A 17,944-nucleotide genomic window follows, 5' to 3' on the forward strand; every position below is an offset into this window, starting at 1 on the left:
GTGCTTATAAAATGGCCGTTTCCATGTTTTTTTCTCTCAGAACTTTAAACATACACTTAAATTATGAAATATTATTACTTAACAACATTTAGACATGTGCAAGACATTTCATACACTAATGCTGCCATGATGAAAAGACAATATCTCCCTCCAGTCAGTTTAGGTTTATTTCTTCTTTTTAATTTTTTTTCTTGGTTCTCCGATTGAAAACAAAGATATTAAGTTTTTTTTCTTTTGTTGTCTGGTGGTTCTGACTGGTGCAGGTTCTATATATGACCTGGTTAAGTACCGTTTTAACCTTGTATAGTTCTACAAATGACTTCAAATATGTTTTTCATTCATCTGTTTAAACAGACAAACAGTCATATAGTGTTACTATTTTACTATATCAAACATATGCACATTATATACAGGCATATTTTTTTTCTCTATTCAATCACACACTGATTAACATATCAGGGCAATGTTGGGTTCAGAGTCTTGTCCAAGGACACTTGGCCATGTGGACGCTGTAAGATTACCTAAGATTTATGTTAAGTGCATCCAGACTACAGAAATTGTTTGCTAGTTCTTTTCACTGTTAAATAAATGACCCTCTCTTTTTATGTCTGCACAGAAGATATTAGAGGCTACAGTAGTTTGTAGGACCCTGTTTTTAGAGTTTGTTTTATCTCCAAACCAAGAGTGCTTGGACATGTAAAACATATAAACATGTGAAAATAGGTTATCTTTTCCAAAATCATTTGAAATCAAAAATCTAAAGACTAACAGGTCAAATAATACTGTTGAGAGTTGAATTACTCTTTCATGTTTATGTTCAATACAACTCAAACTAGCCTGGGCACTGTGTGCTTGCTTCACAGTTCTTGCCTTGGACTTTGAGACAGAAGTAACAGAAGAACCAGTTCTGTTACCATGAGTACATAACAACAAGTGATAGTGTACATCTCATCTTCTGAAAAAAAAAAAGAATACAGCACTACGGTGCTGTAAAGCTGTCCAACTCGCTGTTTGACAAGGGGCTGTGATGTAACAGGTCAATATGAAAAAAAGTCTAATATTAGCAAGCTCAAAAAGGGCACACCTATTGAAGCGGATTTGGAAATACTTCAGTTAATAAATCATTTCCCTTTTTGTGCTTGTATACTGGGAATAATGGGACGAGTACAGTTGTCCAGTTAAATGGCTTAGATGAGCTATCACCAGAGTTTTACTTCACATCGCACTTACTCTGATGTAAACGTTTGTTGATCGATCAAACACATGAACATGTGGATCATCACCCACCAAGAGAAAAATATGAAAAATTGTAAACATAAGAAAATTTTTGACTATTGTTTCACCCACAGTGAAGCTCAATGTTAGAGTCTATTTTATACTGAAAGAATTGCAATGTGATTTTGACTCGTCTACCACTCGCTCAATGGCTGGTATGTCACTTCATCTTTCCTATCTACGATGGAAATGAAACCAGAAAAAAAGCCTTTGAGGTGTGTAGTCCTCAGATGAGCTTCCCAAATAAAGGCTGATGCCATCATTCAAGGAGAGGGCAGAGAAGAGGAAAGTCAATAACACTTTATTTCCCACTATTGTCGCCTACAGAAAATAAGATTCTCAGTCATAGAGATTGCATACAGTATAAATGACTTAAAGCACTCGATTGTGACTGCGTGTTTGTGATATGAAGTAATTTTGTAATATTGTCTGGCTCACATGCCTTTTAGGAACGCAACAGATTTATTCCTTTAGTGAAATCACTGCTGTGTGCATAAAATGGATGAATTAGGACAAATTGGTTATCAATACAATAGTGACTTTGTTTTGTTCAATTAGTTAAGGATAATTAAGTTTATGATTGTACCTAAAGTTATTTCATTGAAATAATTAATGACGGTGAATTTATGTATTGAGACTACACCAAGTTCTGTTTGATTCAAGTATCAAAGAACAAGTTGCATGTCCTCAAATGTAATATTTAAAGATTTAAAAAATAAAAATTAAATTGAATTAAATTAAACTTGGGAGATGAGAATTCAAGTAAAAGACTGAAGGGCTGGTTTTGTTTGTTTTTTAAAAAAAAGATAGATTAAACGGAGGGACAGACAGCTGGGAGTATGTAGGGCAGAACAGATCTAATTGGATGGAAATGAAAGATGAGGAAAATGCACAACTCACAGCTAAGATAGAGACCAGAATGAGTTTCTAAAACAACAAAAGAAAAATAAATTCAATATGATTTCAGAAACACGGATAACATCACAAAAAGGTGAATGGAGAAAAGAGAAGAAAGTGAATGATTCAAAGAAGGATGGGAGGCTTTGTTCTAACTGCATCCAAGCAGTCGATACAAGGAAGTCCAACAGTGGAAAGAAAAACATTTTCTATTCATGCTGAATGGTAGTGATTTATCTGTGAAGAGATGACTCTCAGTGTGTACTGTATGTGTGCACGTAAATATATTATTTTTCTGTGTGCAACAATATACTGTGAAACACATTTTGCATGTTGACATACTTATGCACGTATCAGAGCAAAAGAGAGTGCATTTCAGTTAACGGGAGGTTTGGTCTGCACGCTTCACTTCATGTATGTGCCGTTTCTCTTACCTCCACCAGGTGAGGTGTTGGGTTGAAGCCACACAGGTTACACACTTGGCTCTGACACTGCGTGCAGGAGTTGTAGTTTGGTGGGTCTGAACTGCCGATGTTGAGTTCTGTTTTACAAAGCGGACAGTTCACCTTGGGCTTCGCTGGCTCTGGAGCGACCGCAGGTGTTACAGCCGGCTCCTGCTTCTGCAGCAATTTCTGCTGATGAGGTGGTGTTTGTTGATGTGGTCCTTGCAATACCGGCTGTTTTCCTTGCTGCCCTTTTTGATGATGGGCAGGTGACTGCTGTTGAGGCATTTCTTGTTGATGGGGCATGGTCTGCTGCTGTTGCTTCTGGGTTGGTGCATGTGGTCCACCCATGGTACCTCCCATGTGACCTGGTGCACCAGAACCTCCTGTTTGACTCTGTGTGAGAGGACCAGTCATTTGGCTTGGTGGATAAGGACCTCCCAATTGGCCTGGCACATGAGGACCTCCCAATTGGCCTGGCACATGAGGACCTCCGGTTTGACTTGGAGCATGAGGACCCCCAGTTTGACTTGGAGCATGAGGACCCCCCATTCCGAAAGGTTTAGGGGCCCCTTGTTGCTGCCTGTTGTCAGGAGTTGCATTACTGAACACCACCTTGCCTCGTGCTGGGCTTGGCTGTGCAGATGTGGTAGGTAGAGGGTCAACATTGATCAGGGTGCTAGCCTGATTAAGCAGCGATGCCCCAAAGCCAAACAGCTTGGTCAGGCCATCTTGAGCGGGGGGAGGGGCCTGACTCTGAGGTCTGTGGGATGGCGAGGATCCAGCACTTCTGGTCTGGTCATGGTGCCGTGCCATAGACTGATGCATCGGAGAACCTCGACCCAAATCTGGCTGGGAGGGTGCCTTGGCCAAACCTGGGAGGGGTACAGCACCCGGGTGGGGAATCCGAGGACCCCCTGGCTGACTAAGGGCTCCTGTGGGACCTCCAACAGTTCCTGAAGCTCCAGGACCTCTCTGGGAGTATGGGTCAGACCTCACTCCTTGCTGAGAGGGCCCTGTCTGAGACTGGGTGCCACCAGGACCTGAATGTCTTTGTAGGCCTGGAGAGGTGTGAGGCTGGGCCTGTGACCTTGGCTGTGATGAAGGGTATGACTGGGGCTGAGACTGGGGATACTGCTGGGACTGGGTGTATGGCTGGGACTGGGAGTAGGGTTGAGCCTGCCCATAGGGCTGAGACGGAGGTGGTTGCTGCTGTTGCTGTCGCAAGGGAGACTGATTCTGTGCCAAAGGTTTGGGCTGTGCTGCTGCTGCCGGCTGTGCTGGCTGTGGTGTGGGCTGCTGAGGCTGTACAATGGGTTTAGCTTGGTGGGATGGAGAGTGAATCTGCTGTTGGCTCTTAGAGCAAGGCGTGGTCATATCAATGCCAAGGGCTCGCTGCATCTGACAGTTCAGACACAACCATTCCTGGACCTGCAGACAAAAGAAATAGAGGTATAATGCTTAATTAACATTGGAAAAGACTTTCTTTTAGTGTGCCTAAAACAGAATCATAAATATATTATTTGTAAACTTGATATGGTTGCAGTGAGTAAGATATTAAATCCAACAACTTCGAGACTATGTGTCCACAAAATGGAAATACACCATGTCTTGTACATCATTATGAAAAATAATGCCGTGACAAATCTGGTCTCTGGGTTTGGATGCTGCTCTGCATAACAACAAGTGTGCACTCAGAGGCTCAGAGAAATATAAGAACTTCAATCTATTCATGCACTCTTAGTGCTGAAACCGTTGCTTTGATTAATTCCTTTTCCCTTTTAAAGTTGATTGCCATCGATTCCTGTACTTTAAATATCATTGCTGACTCAGACAGGATGTCTGTCATCATCCAAGCCATGCCAACTTCACTCATTCACTTCCAAACTGCAGATGATGAAGCTTCACATAGATTGTGATTTTCTTATTCCACAGAAACACAAGTGCAGAGAGATTAGTGGAAATCAACCATAAATAGAGGCAGGGAAAGGTAAATCGCCCACAAATCGACTGCAAGGCTGAGTGATTGCCAAGCTGAAACTGCAACCTGAGTGAAGAGCATTACATCTCTCACAGACCAACTTGCATAAATCCACATGGATACACAGTTATACACATGCATGCACAGAAATCAAGTGTGGAAACAAGTGAGACACAAACAGTTACATAAAGAGGCATACACAGTCAAATGTAATTAGTATGCAACACCTTTCAGCATCTGAACACAAAAATAAAACATCACCCCTCCTCCTTTTCTTCTTTTTCTGTCCTCCTTCCTTCTCTTCTCCAGATGAGAACTGATACTCCCTTGTGTCGGGACCTTGCTTGGCTCTCTAATTTCTCCCGACTGCAAAAAAAACACAGTTCTACCTCCACTGTGTCGACCTGTCTCGTCCTGTCTGTCCCACTGAAGCTTTGCATCCACTACTGCAACCCAGCTGCCATGAATAGGGCTATTTTAGCTCCTCCGCAGCCAGAGCATAGCTAGTAAATCACTGCATGTTTCATGCCTTTCTCCCAGCCCCTTTCCTTCCCACAATGCAATGCGCAAATGTAATGCACTACCCCACCCTTCATATATATATATATATATATATATATATATATATATATATATATATATATACATATATTTTTTTTGGCTCAAGACTACAAGACAAGGTGGCTGCTTAAATTTGAGTGAAAGATGAAAAAACAGGCAGAGGACAAAAAAGAAATCTTGCATTAGTAACATACTGTAAGTATGCTGTTCCACTTACTGTGCTGTCCTGCTTTGCTGTCTGGCAAATTCTAGCTTGACAGCATCACTGATCCCATGTTCTGTTAACTCAGCGGCCACAGCCTGACATCCTGTTTTCCTCCTTAACATATTCTCTCTGTAGCCGTCCTTCCCTTCATTACCATTTTCCTACACCCCGTTTGATCTCTTTATCACATCCCCTTTCTTCTTTCTCTACTTTTTCCGATTTTTCTTGTTTTTGTCCTTTCTTCTCCGCACTCTCTCTGATCACGTTGAGAATTTCAGTCTCCCTTCTTGAAAAGCTAAAGCAGAGGGAAATTTGAAATTATAATTTTGATGTGCAGGCTCCTCCTGTCTTGTACTGCCATAATTTCATCTGATGAAGATAGCAACGGGGAAAAAAAAGAAGTAGACGGGGAGAGACTGAAGGGGAGGGGGGGCTGATTTTAATGAGTCCCACTGCTTTATAAGCCTCATCACAAGAGACACTTGAAGGAGAGCGGGATGAATGGATGGAAAGCGCAGGGAGGAGATGGAAAGTAAAAACAGAAAGGAGTCAGCAGATTTTTAATCCAGGCAGCTCTTCAACTCTCATCACGTCAAGCTTAATCAACTACACGGAAGTGCAGAATACCCACTTCTGCTTCACTGTGCTGAAAGACAATGAATCCTTTCCACATCTGAGTACCACGGCAAACAGGTGAGGAACCACATGATGATGAGGTAGGTAAACAACACGCATGTAATTGCAGTGGCACCTCTAGGATGACGGGTGAAACGTATTCAGAAAAGAAATTGTCCAGTTTTCTTCAACTTAAAGGGATATGCCACCCCCAGGCCAAATTAAGTGTATCCCCACATTCCCGAGACATAAATAAGTGTGTGGGAGCGTTTTCCTGGCGACCCAGGCATTGGGAATCCCCCCCCCGGCTGCTTCACGCTGGTTTGTAAGCAGGGGTGGGGATTCCCAAAGACGTAGCGGGGAGTGTGCTTCGGCTGTGTTTTCCGCACTGGAAACTAGTTCCCAAACCGACATGAGCAAACCAAGCCTTCCGTGTTGATTTACACAGTCATTTGCACTCGATGTGAAAGTACACCACTCACACAGTAATTAGAAGGTAAATCAAGTAAATTAATTCACGTTGGGCGAAATATTTCGATTGGCGACGCTGGCGATGCTAGCATGTATGTATTACGCGCAACCAAGCAGTGGTCAGTGCTGTGAGATTCGGACAATGCCTGCGTCGCCAGGAAAACGCTCCCACACACTTATTTATGTCTCGGGAATGCGGGGATACACTTAATTTGGCCTGGGGGTGGCATATCCCTTTAAGCTCCAAGGACTACCAGGAAGTGGATGTCTGAGAGAAATTAAAACTTGTGAGATAGAATACCACTGTGGTGCAGGGGTTAAAAGGTTGGCTTGGTAAATTACACAAAAACTGATTTTCTTTTAAAAGCCAACAACAATACAAGAGTTTATCTGCTTTTTTTTGTGAAATCAGTCACTGAAGCTGGAATACAAATAAATAAAGTACAGCTAAAACCAAGTATTTGCATTGAGGCCCTATTTTTTAAGAATACAGCAGAAAAACATGAAATCAAAACCTAATTAAGTATAACAAACAGAACAAAAAAGAACCGACTGAAAATCAAAACTTTGTAATTTAGGGGAACTGGTCCCTTCATGCAGCTGTGAGCAATTTCTGCACCTGATGTTTGCATCCAGCTCATTTTCTGCCATGTGCGAGTTGGTGGTATTAATCACTGTATTTCTTCTCTGTGAGCTAATAATCATTTTGAACCGTCGCACCTGTTCTTACACTGAATTATGTATTTTACAGTAAAATCAGTCATATCAGAAGATTATATTTTTTTAGCATATTGACAAACACATTTATACAAACTTAGATTTCAATCTAATGCAGACACAATGAGTCCACCCTTGCCTGAAAAGGACAAACGAAAGGTGCAAACAACAGGTGGAAGGTGCAGCTCATGCGTGGGAATCGGTGAAAGCCTCGCTTACTATTTCTGTTCATGTAGGTGCAGCAGTGTGATGTGAAAACAGGCTGAAGAACAAAATAGATGTGGGTGGTGATTAATGAACACAGTCAACCAATCACATCACTTGTCTAACAGCCAAAACACGAGCGCATGTTGTTTGATGTTGTTGATGCATGACAAAATATGAACAAAACACCTGGAATCTAAATCCACACTTGAACCACAAAGAAAAAAAACAACAGAATTTACAGCAGTGTTTGGATAAGTCAGTTTTACTGACTTGAAATAGTGTCACTTAATATTGATATTGATATTACAGACACAATATCCCTAACTCCCAAATCAGATAACCAAATTGTTCTTCTTAGTTATCTCTTTATTTCTAAATGTTGATTTTTTTTTTCTCAGGACTGTGAGTTACCTGCTTCAAAATGGTCAGGGTCAATAGACAGTGCTGCACTCTGTTCTGCTATTCCATTTTTTCAAAAGAGGAATCCTTTTAAAAACGTTTCTTCCATGCCAGGTTTTCACACACTCTTTCAGAGAAATAAAGAAAGAAAGGGAACTTTCCTACAGAACATTTCAGTCTGCTCTAGTTTTTAATGGGGCAGTTCAGAGGGCACTGCCTTCTCATCACATCACTGAGGTACGTGACAATGAAGCGGATAAGTTTCTTTGTGTGTCTAGACAGCATGACGGATGCTGAAGTGAAAGCTTGACTTAATGACACACATCCATCTGCAGTGTCTGTAACAACTCTTCAGAGATAGCTCCAAGTAGCAGGCTAGCATGACAAGGCTTCAAAAAAGAAACCGCTCCCCTTAAAAAAAAAAAGGAGACTGGCATGGTTCAAGAACCGTCTGCACTGGACTGAAGATAACTGGAAGAGTATTAAGGACAGATGAGTTCAAGTTGAAGAACTTTGGTTCTTACGGTTATGTTTGTTGACAAAAAGAGAAAAGCGTGCCCATTTGACAGTGCATAACACCCAACATGAAGCACACGGGAGGATCTGTGATGGTTTTCTGGTACAAAATTGGTGATCTTGAACCAACATGGACATGACTCCCTCCTGCAGAGTCACACTATACCTTCAGAAACTGTAAGCTGTGCAAAAACTACTGGAAAAGCAGCAGAGAAAGAAAAGAAAAGTATTCTATATGCTGCCATATCAAGTCCCTCAGTCAGTAGAACTTGCTTGAGATGAACGTGACCAAGAGTTTGTTATCATAGAGCGGGAAAATAGAATATAATGCATAGCAGCTGTGGAAATGTCTTCAAACTGCATGGGGAAATAAGAGGCCTTGAAAAAAAACAGAATGGTTTTTCTGTTTGACATGTATTGTTTCCTATAGAGTTTGTGTTTCTGAATTTCCTAACAGTGTTGTATGCCAGTCATATTTGATCAAAGAAAAGCTCTGCTGCAGAATTTGAACAGTTTCGGGAATATTTGTACTTTTGTAGCGTACTGTATGTTGAATGTTTTCATATAGTAAAACATGTGAAGTGGAGGGCTTAGAGCCAGGTAATTTTTTTCAGAAAAGTAGTTTCGTCATAAAAAGATGGAATACTGACAGGTAATCTATCATGTGGACTTGCATGAAGTCAAACTTTAAAGTCAAACTTAAAAAGATTATATAATTCTGAGATTACTGAAACTGAAAACACACTTTGAAATAGCACACTTAAAAATGTAACAGTTTTCAGGTCATGTAATAAATAACCCCCGGAGAACAGTACTGATAGTAAGTAAATGGAGATGAAAGATTTAGGTGAGCTGGCAGAAAACAGTTCTCTTATCTTTTTACACTCATGCCAAATTATTTTAAGAATACCAACAGTAGTATTTTTAATACTACTAGATAAATTAATAAACACTGCCATTATTTTTGCTTTAAGAAACCGTGACATGATGGTGTTGTTTGTCGATGACCAGTGTGCAGCCCGAGACTAAACGCAGACAGACAACTCCTAACATTGTTTATGAGCAGTCACAGTCATCTTTGAAAGGCTCCAGGCTCACTGAGTCCTGACCCCTTAGTTGAAAACCACAGCTCTGACAGGGACTGATAAGCCTGTCAAAGGGACAGCTTTTAAGAGTACCTTGAAGCATTACAGGAGTCACCTCAAGTTAGAAGACATTTACTCCTGTCTGAGTATGGCTCACATTTCTACAAGTCAGTCTGCATGTGGTGTGTTGGTCAGATAAGGCAGTTTTCAGGCCTGTGGAATGTATCACAGGAATAAATGACTGAAAGTTATTTTCCTTAAAGGAGGAGGATGTGTGAAGGAAAAGGAAGCCAATGTCCCATTTTCAGGAGTTTGGAAAAAAGATTTGTCATTTTCATTTAAGAAAAATAATCCTTTCTGCCTCATACTATACAAATGTGCAAATGTGATTAATTGTTTGAATAGAAGAAAGTGCCTGTATCATGAGTTGTCACAACTGACTTGACTGGACTTTATAATGTATATCAAAGCAAAGGTTTTTTTTTCATTGAACCATCTAAAATTAAAAGTGTAGCTTAAACCCATTCTGTTGCTCTAAAATGTGGAGCACTTCAGAGGGCCTCATCTTTTGAAAATCACCCTTATGAATAACATGAAAAACATGATCAAACATCTGATATTAAAATGATGCTGCTTTTAAATCTTCCACTCATACACACGGAGATGAGGGGCTGCAATCATGATCTAAGTTAGTGTAAGAAGATCACCTCTCCTCAAACCTGCACCACTCCGTCCTTCATCACATATCTGTTACATACAGTCATCTGCTCCCTCCCCAGTCTAACATCCCCTTGCAACAATCATTAACCTTCAGGTCAGATCTATCCATTAAAGAGAATGAAAACACAGACAAATACACAGGACAACATATGTAAACAAAGATATGGATATGCATTTGATGGTTAGATTTAAGCAGATATCTCAGCTACTGTAGCTACTCAAATATTGAATTTAAAAGTGTATTTCATTTAGAAAAATAATTTACAAAAAATATTGTATGCAGTTGTAGATAACATTACTGAGTGGTCAAGGAGAGGGGTAGCCGGTAAAATTACCGACTGATCATCTTATCTTATCTGGTCAGGAGCATCTTTCTTAATTAAAGTCACAACTGGTTTTAATCTGAAAGATAACCTACACTCAAAATGTTGTTTTCAAACATTTGTATTCCTTCAAATGTCTGGCCTTTACTGTACGAAGTGAGTCTCTACAACATTAGCCTTGACTCCTTAGAACACAAGCACCGTTTTAGTGTTCCTGTTCTAAATGATAACCTCACGTGAATGTCTCTCTAATATGCTAATATGAACAGCTCAAAGAACAGAAATGAATTGAATGATACTTTATTAATCTCAAAAGAGAAATTGCAGTGTTGCGGTATAAATAAATAATAGTCTGTCATGAGTGATAATAAATGGTTATCATATATGACTATTGCTGTTGGCAAGAAGGACCTATTGCAGTGGAGCCAAAGAATCCTCTGACTGAATAAAATCTTTAATCCATATTTTGTGTAGAGAGTGAACAGTGTTGTCCATTATGTTTAGTAACTTCTGCAGCATTCTTCTTTGCAAAATCTTTTCTAAGGGCTCCAGACTTCATCAGTTTGATTTTGTTCCAGACTTTCTGGCTATAAACTATTAGTCAGCAAAAGGGAAAAGGCATCTTGAATTTTTCTCTTTTAAATAGAGATTATAAGCAAAAAAACATGTCAGACAAAGCACATTTAAATTTGAATTAACTCCATTCGCTGCAAAAGCAAATCAGCTGCTTTACAGATTACAGTGGAGTGTGAAACGATTAATAGGTCACATAGTATGCCATCAGCAATATCCATCAAAATTCTTGGAATATGATACACACAGCTCTGCTCATGAGTACAGCAAGTGGAAGCTCCAGAGCAGAGTTCAACATGACTCTAATTTGCCATCAACAAGCCTGGAGGCAGAGAAAGGAGAGGAGATGATGGTGGGAGGCTCGAGATCCAATCAAAGTGCTAAAATAGCAGAGAAAAGGAAATCCATGAGTCCTTCCTTCCTTTTCTCATTATTCCACTTCTCATCTCTGCTGTTTTTTCTCCTACCATCTTCTAATTAAGAAAATGGCTGTCTCAATGAATAAAACACCTGGTACTTATTGTGGTTATCCTTTATTGGGCATATAACTGGATTTGCAAGTAAATATGACATAAATACAAGCATAAATGAAATAAATACTTCAAGTCATTCTCTTTATGGTCCAATTCTGTCATGAAGGTGAATAAAACCTTTACACTATGTTGATTAGATTATTTATCTCACTCACACAAATTCACAATTCCACTTTAAAACCCAGACAAAGAAACGCTTAAACAGACACACTGACCTTTGAAAAAAAGCCACTGTTTTGTGATGAAGAGAAGAAAACAAAGAACCCTGTCACACTTTAGTTCTTGATGACAGGACGAGCCATTTCCTGTAGCTGTCGCACGCAAAGTGCGCAAAAGATATAAACACAGACACACTGAAAAACACGCACCATGCACTACTTTCACACACACACACACACACACACGGTGGCCAGCTGTCAGCATAAAATATTCATGCAATATATCTGCAAACAATACAAGTACAGAACAGGTGTAAAAGCTATTTCACAGAGAAAACTTGAAGTGTGATTCATCACAGCCTCTGCAGACACTGGCAGACATTTCACTTTGCAACAAAACAATTTTAAACTGCATCTCAATAACACTTTCATTTATGTGTGAGGGATTTTGGTGAACAGGCATGCAGCGCTTCTTGAGTATCCTGCGGCACTCGCAAACATGAGCCAAATGCTGTCCAGTGCAACCTGTCACAGCCCAACACTGCTGGCAGCTGCTGAAGCGTTTGGATGACAAATACTTTATTCAAGGGCAGCTCAGTAGATTTAATGGACCCTCATATGTGTAGAAGCCTGAGCACCTTGCAATCGTCCAACAGTAGTCTCCCCTTTCATTTGACCATCTTGGAGATGCAAAGTGATCAAAGTCTTGCATTATTACATCTGCAAATTTATATTTCAGTACTGCACTTCAAAAGTTTTGCCCCAAGCAAGCACTAGCGTCCCAGCCGCCTATCTGGGATTCAAGTGTTACAATAAAGACCAAGGACTAAAGGTGGCTTACTTTAATAAACAAAATAATGCTATATACACATTGAAAGCCTCTCCTCTATGAGAAGAAGTAGAGTGAGGAGAAAGAAAAAAAATCAGGAGGAGTTGAGAAGCCGGAAAAATACAGCTTAAAAAACAAGAATCTTGATTTGGAATGGTTGATATGTACTTTGAGATGAATAATTATACAAATCTATTGGTTGATAAAAAATTTGTCTGCCAACAGGATTTTTCTCACTAAGAAAATGTCAGCTGGATTAAGATCAGCCTTCACAGTCTAGCACAGGAACAGACGGATACAATATGGCACGCACTTTACCTACAGTGCATTTTCTCATTTGTATGTCTGTAAGTAGAATTATATGAGCCAGACATTGCAAATTCTGGTGTAGAGGCGGAGCACAAGAAGAACTTTTCTCAGGATAATGAATGAGAAGCCCCATATAACATTGGATTAAAATGTATATAATTATATAAATGGACTTTACAATGTAACTTTAAAAGAAAATGATGGTATTGGCAAAATTTGCGCAAAAAACAGATGCTGAACAAAAGTTTTTCTTTTTTTATTCTTGTAAAAAGTGGGAAAAATAAGATGAATGCCTCAAGGTTTGCTTGTCACTTTTCTATCATTATGTTACGTGCCTTTCAATGTGCCTTTCTTTCTTCCCCCCTGCTTCTCCCTCCCCAGCCTTCTCTGTTTTTCGCCAAGGTGTTAACTACCAGATGAGGTCCAACCTTTGAAGTTCAGCCCTACCATACTTTTGGTCGGATACTTGGTTTTAAACAGGCGCCCAGCCACTAGGGAGCACGAGCCACTGTATTTCTAGTGCCGGTCCCAAACATGCATAAAAGACGTGCCAAATCGATGATGCAAGATCGACTCGCTGTGGCGACCACGATAAGGAGAGAGGCCGAAAGAAGAAGAAACAGAAGACTTGGTTTCAAACAGGCCAATTGCCTTTGGGAGCCATCTATAAGAGAAGCACACCTGGCAAGCTGTCTTCTTCTGTGTCTGCTCCTGCACTCGGTGCAGCAGCGCTCAAATTAATTGTTGAAGAAAAGATATGTAATGTGAGATTGTGGACAAAGTAGGTTTGGGGTACCCTGTACATTTCCTACATTTTGTCAAACTGTTTATTTTTGTTTAGACATTCTAGGTTTATGGTTGGTGCCTCCTCTTGTACATTTTAGGTAAATCCTTTCTTTTTAGGTAAGGTAGTTTGGGTGTTGTGCGCTAGGCCTTGCTTTGCTTTGTTTTAATTACTGAATTCATTTGGCACAACCTTATGTCCTCCCCCACAGTTTTTGGGAATAAATTCTGCTGGTAAATCTATTTACTTCAAATAATTTCAAATATATATTCTTACCGTCTCCTCCTAAATCTGTGTTTGTTGTGTTGCACTCTTGATGTAACAACAACAAATACATCAGCAGATGCACAGTTCACTGAATAAAAGTAATAAGCTTCTGAGTTTTCCTCTGTTCGGTGTTGAGAGCTTTACGAATTTGAGTCGAGCTGAATTTTATTCGAATTTAGATTTAATGCTCAAAAAACAACCTTTTTCTAAATCTTTATTAAATCAAGAGGAACAATTCAAATATTTTACGTGGTGAGGTGCATTTTTGGGAAATTAATTTAAAAAAAACGAAGGTTGATCAACCTCACCAGTTCTTCCTCTTTTTGTTGATCTATTTATTGTCGGAGTTCCAAAAAATCCGAGTTACCCATGATGAGTGAAGGCAGCATTAAATACAGAAGTTGCTCTCAGTTAAGCTCAATTCAAATCCAAATTTTTGTCTGAGTGTTTAAAGATTGCATACTGGTCAAGGTCTGAGACAAATTGATATTCAATTAGCAGTCACCCTTTCTATATGAATGCATCATAGATGTGATTTTGTTGCTAATACCATTATTATTTATGATATAGCATGACTTCTGAGGTAAAGCTGTTGTCTTTGTTGATGTAATAGTGAATAGAAAAATTAAATGAAAGAGAAAAATAAAAGCACGGACGGAAGGAGCAGAATTGCTGCTACTGAGTAGAATTTTTTTTTTTTTTAATTTTACTTACAAGAGCAAAAAAGGTGGAGGGTATTTTATAGAAATAAAACCACAACATGGTCACAAATAGCCTTTTTAATCCCCCCAAAACCCCCAAAAACTTGAATTAACTGTAACTGAGAGCTGTAATTTGCTCAAAGTGGCTGAAAACGTCCCGTTTAATGTATTGTAAGTGAAGCCCACCTCAGACATTAGAAGCTGTTTGTGGCATGATGTTGTCATCTGAGCTCAGCTGCTTATTCTAAAGGCAAGAGCGCTCACATATTAAATACACTGCATAAGCACAAGCTCTATACATGCATCCAGATACCATATGTAACATGTTATACAGCCCCATGTTTGGAGGTGATACAATGCAAGACTATTTGCAGGTATAAGTTTAAGGCGAGGCTGAAGATAAATTAATATTATTTGAAATTGTGAATCTGAAATTTGTTTATAAGTAAGTGGACTAATTACCTCTTGAAAAGAGATAAATTCCAAAGAATTGTCTCAGTTTTTCTGTTTTCATCACCTATTCCTGCTGGACCAACCAGTTATCGGCTTCAAGTTGTTTCATCACAGAAAATAATTTATTTGTTTGCAAATATGTAGAGTTGCTCTTCTGAGACCCATTAAACGCACAATCATGCATTAAGAGTTGATGCATTAAAATGATTAAATGTTACCATAAATGTTGGACTGAGAGCCATAATGACAGCAGTATATGAGATGGACAATACATTTAATGAAACATAAACAAGGCCTGCACATGTGGGCTCACTGTATGTTACATGTGCATCTTAACTTAGTCATCAAGTGGAGGCTCTTATGCAGAGTGACTCCATGAGAGAGAGAGCACTTTGTCTGGGGCTTACAGTCTTGGCAAGAGACTAATGTCCTAATCAATATTCCACACAGAGAGAGGACATTCCAGGAAGTATTCCCATGATGAAGCTCTGAGATTCTCCTGCCAATAATGGAAGCACACACACATATTTCTTCTTGTGAAGAGATGCGTTGACATAATGCGTTCTCTAGCCTCTAACCTTGACCACAACAACCTCCTGCATAATCTAGAAGGGGCCATATGATTAGAATAAATAACTTTGTCTGTAATTTGGAGCATCTATTTGGGTAGAGGATACCAACTCAAAAAGGGACTCAAAATACGTTCAGGTTTGCTTGGGAATGTTAAGTCACACTCCCAGCTCAGAGTAGAAATATTTATCTTCATCCAAATTAAACTTCAAATCATTCTCTGTACCTTGAAAGTGAGAAGTCAAAAAGTTAAAGTCAAAAACTTTTCCAAGGCAGACATTGGAAATTTTAAGCTCCCATTTATCATTGTATGCACCATTAGTAGCTCAAGAGCTGTTCGTTTTGCAAAAAAAAAAAAAAAAAGAAGCAACGTTTAAAGCAACAGTTCTTAGCGTTAGCCTCTAAAAACTTAACACAGAGCAATGGATTGACAGTAAAGCCTGGAGTTTATTATAACTAAATGTAATGTAGGAATTACACCAAAATTTTGACTTCAATCAATAATTACTCATTATTCATATGATTACAGCATTCCTATCAGGGATGCAGTGCTTTAATGACCTTGATCAGTTCAACACAAAGGTCATAACACAATTGTATGGAAAAGAGGGATCGATATCAGATGTCTTTGGCTGAATTGCAGCTGAAAGAAAAGTAAGTATTTGTTAATAAAAGTTAGTGGACCAAACCCATCCTCTCCTAAAACAATTTGTTGTGTAACATTGTTTGTTGTGTAACATTTTGAAGACATGAGCTGTCCTCACACTTAATTGTTATTTCATGTGAAATGTAGGTGTGTTTTTATTTATGTGAAATGCAAATCAAGGTCCTCTTATTCTCCTTCAGTTGTATCAGTTCAGTAGTCAGGGAGATTGTTGAAACAAATGTGATGCCAGCTCCTGTAACATTACCCTTGTGTTGAAAGGCAGAATGTTCCTCTTCTTGCCTCTTCAGATCAAGCATACACACATAGTAGCATTGTTTTATTATTACATTATTTGTAATATACTTTTACTTAACTGTTAATGCCATAGATAACTGCAGCCATGCGTAACTGTTTTGCATAAGGATGGCTGGCAGTGTTGAAAGACCTTTTCAATGCAACTTTAAGCAGTACAAGTATTTAGAGGAAGTTGGTTTTTTCTGGCAGCACACAGAAACTGGCTTAAGGCTTCCTAATTCTGTGTAAGAAAATAGATAAAATGCCATGCTCTTTGCATACATCTGTGTCAGCTATGTAACATATAGGTTATGTGTTCATCCATTGCAAATGGAAAAAAAAAAAGAAATGAAAAGGTTTGTGCTCATGCGTAGTATTTCATGCTTGAGAATTATGAATGGGAACTGTACATATGCACAACTTTAGAAATCATGGGGAAAGGAATGCGTATGGACAAGAGTGTACACTCTTTTCATCATGAAACTACAGAGTTTCATGCCTCTGACCCCTGGTGTTGCTGTACAACTGATGAGCCTCCTTTAAAAAACAAAAAAAAAGCGTTAATAAATTCACTTTCAAACCTAGAAAAGAGATCTGACTTTTGAAATCAGAGAGACTGCTTCTTTATTCAAGTCGTAATGGCACTGCAACTGACAGTTCATTCTCTGTTTTGTTCTGATGAATGGACTACACGCGCACACACACACACACACACACACACACATATTCATACACATAAGGAGTCCATCTCAGCATGATTACCATCAGCAAGCTTCTGGCCAAGAGAAAGTCATAAAACACCTGCACTTCTCAGTACTGAGGCTCTGCACCAACACACACACACACTCCAGTGTCCATTCCAACTTAATAAGTCATGTTCTTATCATGCCATCTCGGTGCACACTGCGTTACCACAATCTTTGCCCACTCCCACTTTTATCTGTACATGAACACACCTCCTGCACCATTCATCTGTTGCCTCTCTTCGTGAATAACCTCAACTGGTCGATAATATGGACCACTATCACAGTGTAATATATGTTTCTTAATTAAAATCTGCCTCAGCACTTTGAGCCTGATCCAATATGATCACATCACTTCTGAGCGAAGGTTCGTGCACAGATAGATCAGGTGGAGAAGGGTTTGGATGAGGGTTGGTGAAGGCATTTACTTGTCATGGACAAGGTTGCTAAAAGATACTGTGTAATGTGTCAGTGAATGTCCTCACAAAGATAGCAAAAATTTGTCTGTGTGAGTGAATGTACAACTTCTCAGAAGTTGATTAAAAGCTTGGGTCTAAAGCTCTTCTGTTAGATCAATAACAGATTCAAGTCAGACCGAATAACAATAAAGTGCTATGGATGGATGAATGATTGAAAGTAGGGAGGTGCTTGATAAATAGAAAGCATAAG

At 39.3% G+C, this 17,944-nt stretch overlaps 1 protein-coding gene across 2 annotated transcripts in view; it reads right to left on the reverse strand.

Moving 5' to 3' along the window:
* bsna (bassoon presynaptic cytomatrix protein a) overlaps positions 1–17,944 on the reverse strand; it is a 143,425-nt gene that overhangs the window by 79,235 nt on the left and 46,246 nt on the right. For both annotated transcript variants that reach the window (XM_075476314.1, XM_075476315.1), the window contains exon 3: positions 2,607–4,046. In XM_075476314.1, coding sequence (XP_075332429.1) covers positions 2,607–4,046 — 1,440 coding nt within the window. The remainder of the gene's footprint in view (positions 1–2,606; positions 4,047–17,944) is intronic.

This window comes from Odontesthes bonariensis, chromosome 10 (genome assembly GCF_027942865.1).
Source record: "Odontesthes bonariensis isolate fOdoBon6 chromosome 10, fOdoBon6.hap1, whole genome shotgun sequence".
In the NCBI taxonomy this organism is placed as follows: Eukaryota; Metazoa; Chordata; class Actinopteri; order Atheriniformes; family Atherinopsidae; genus Odontesthes; species Odontesthes bonariensis.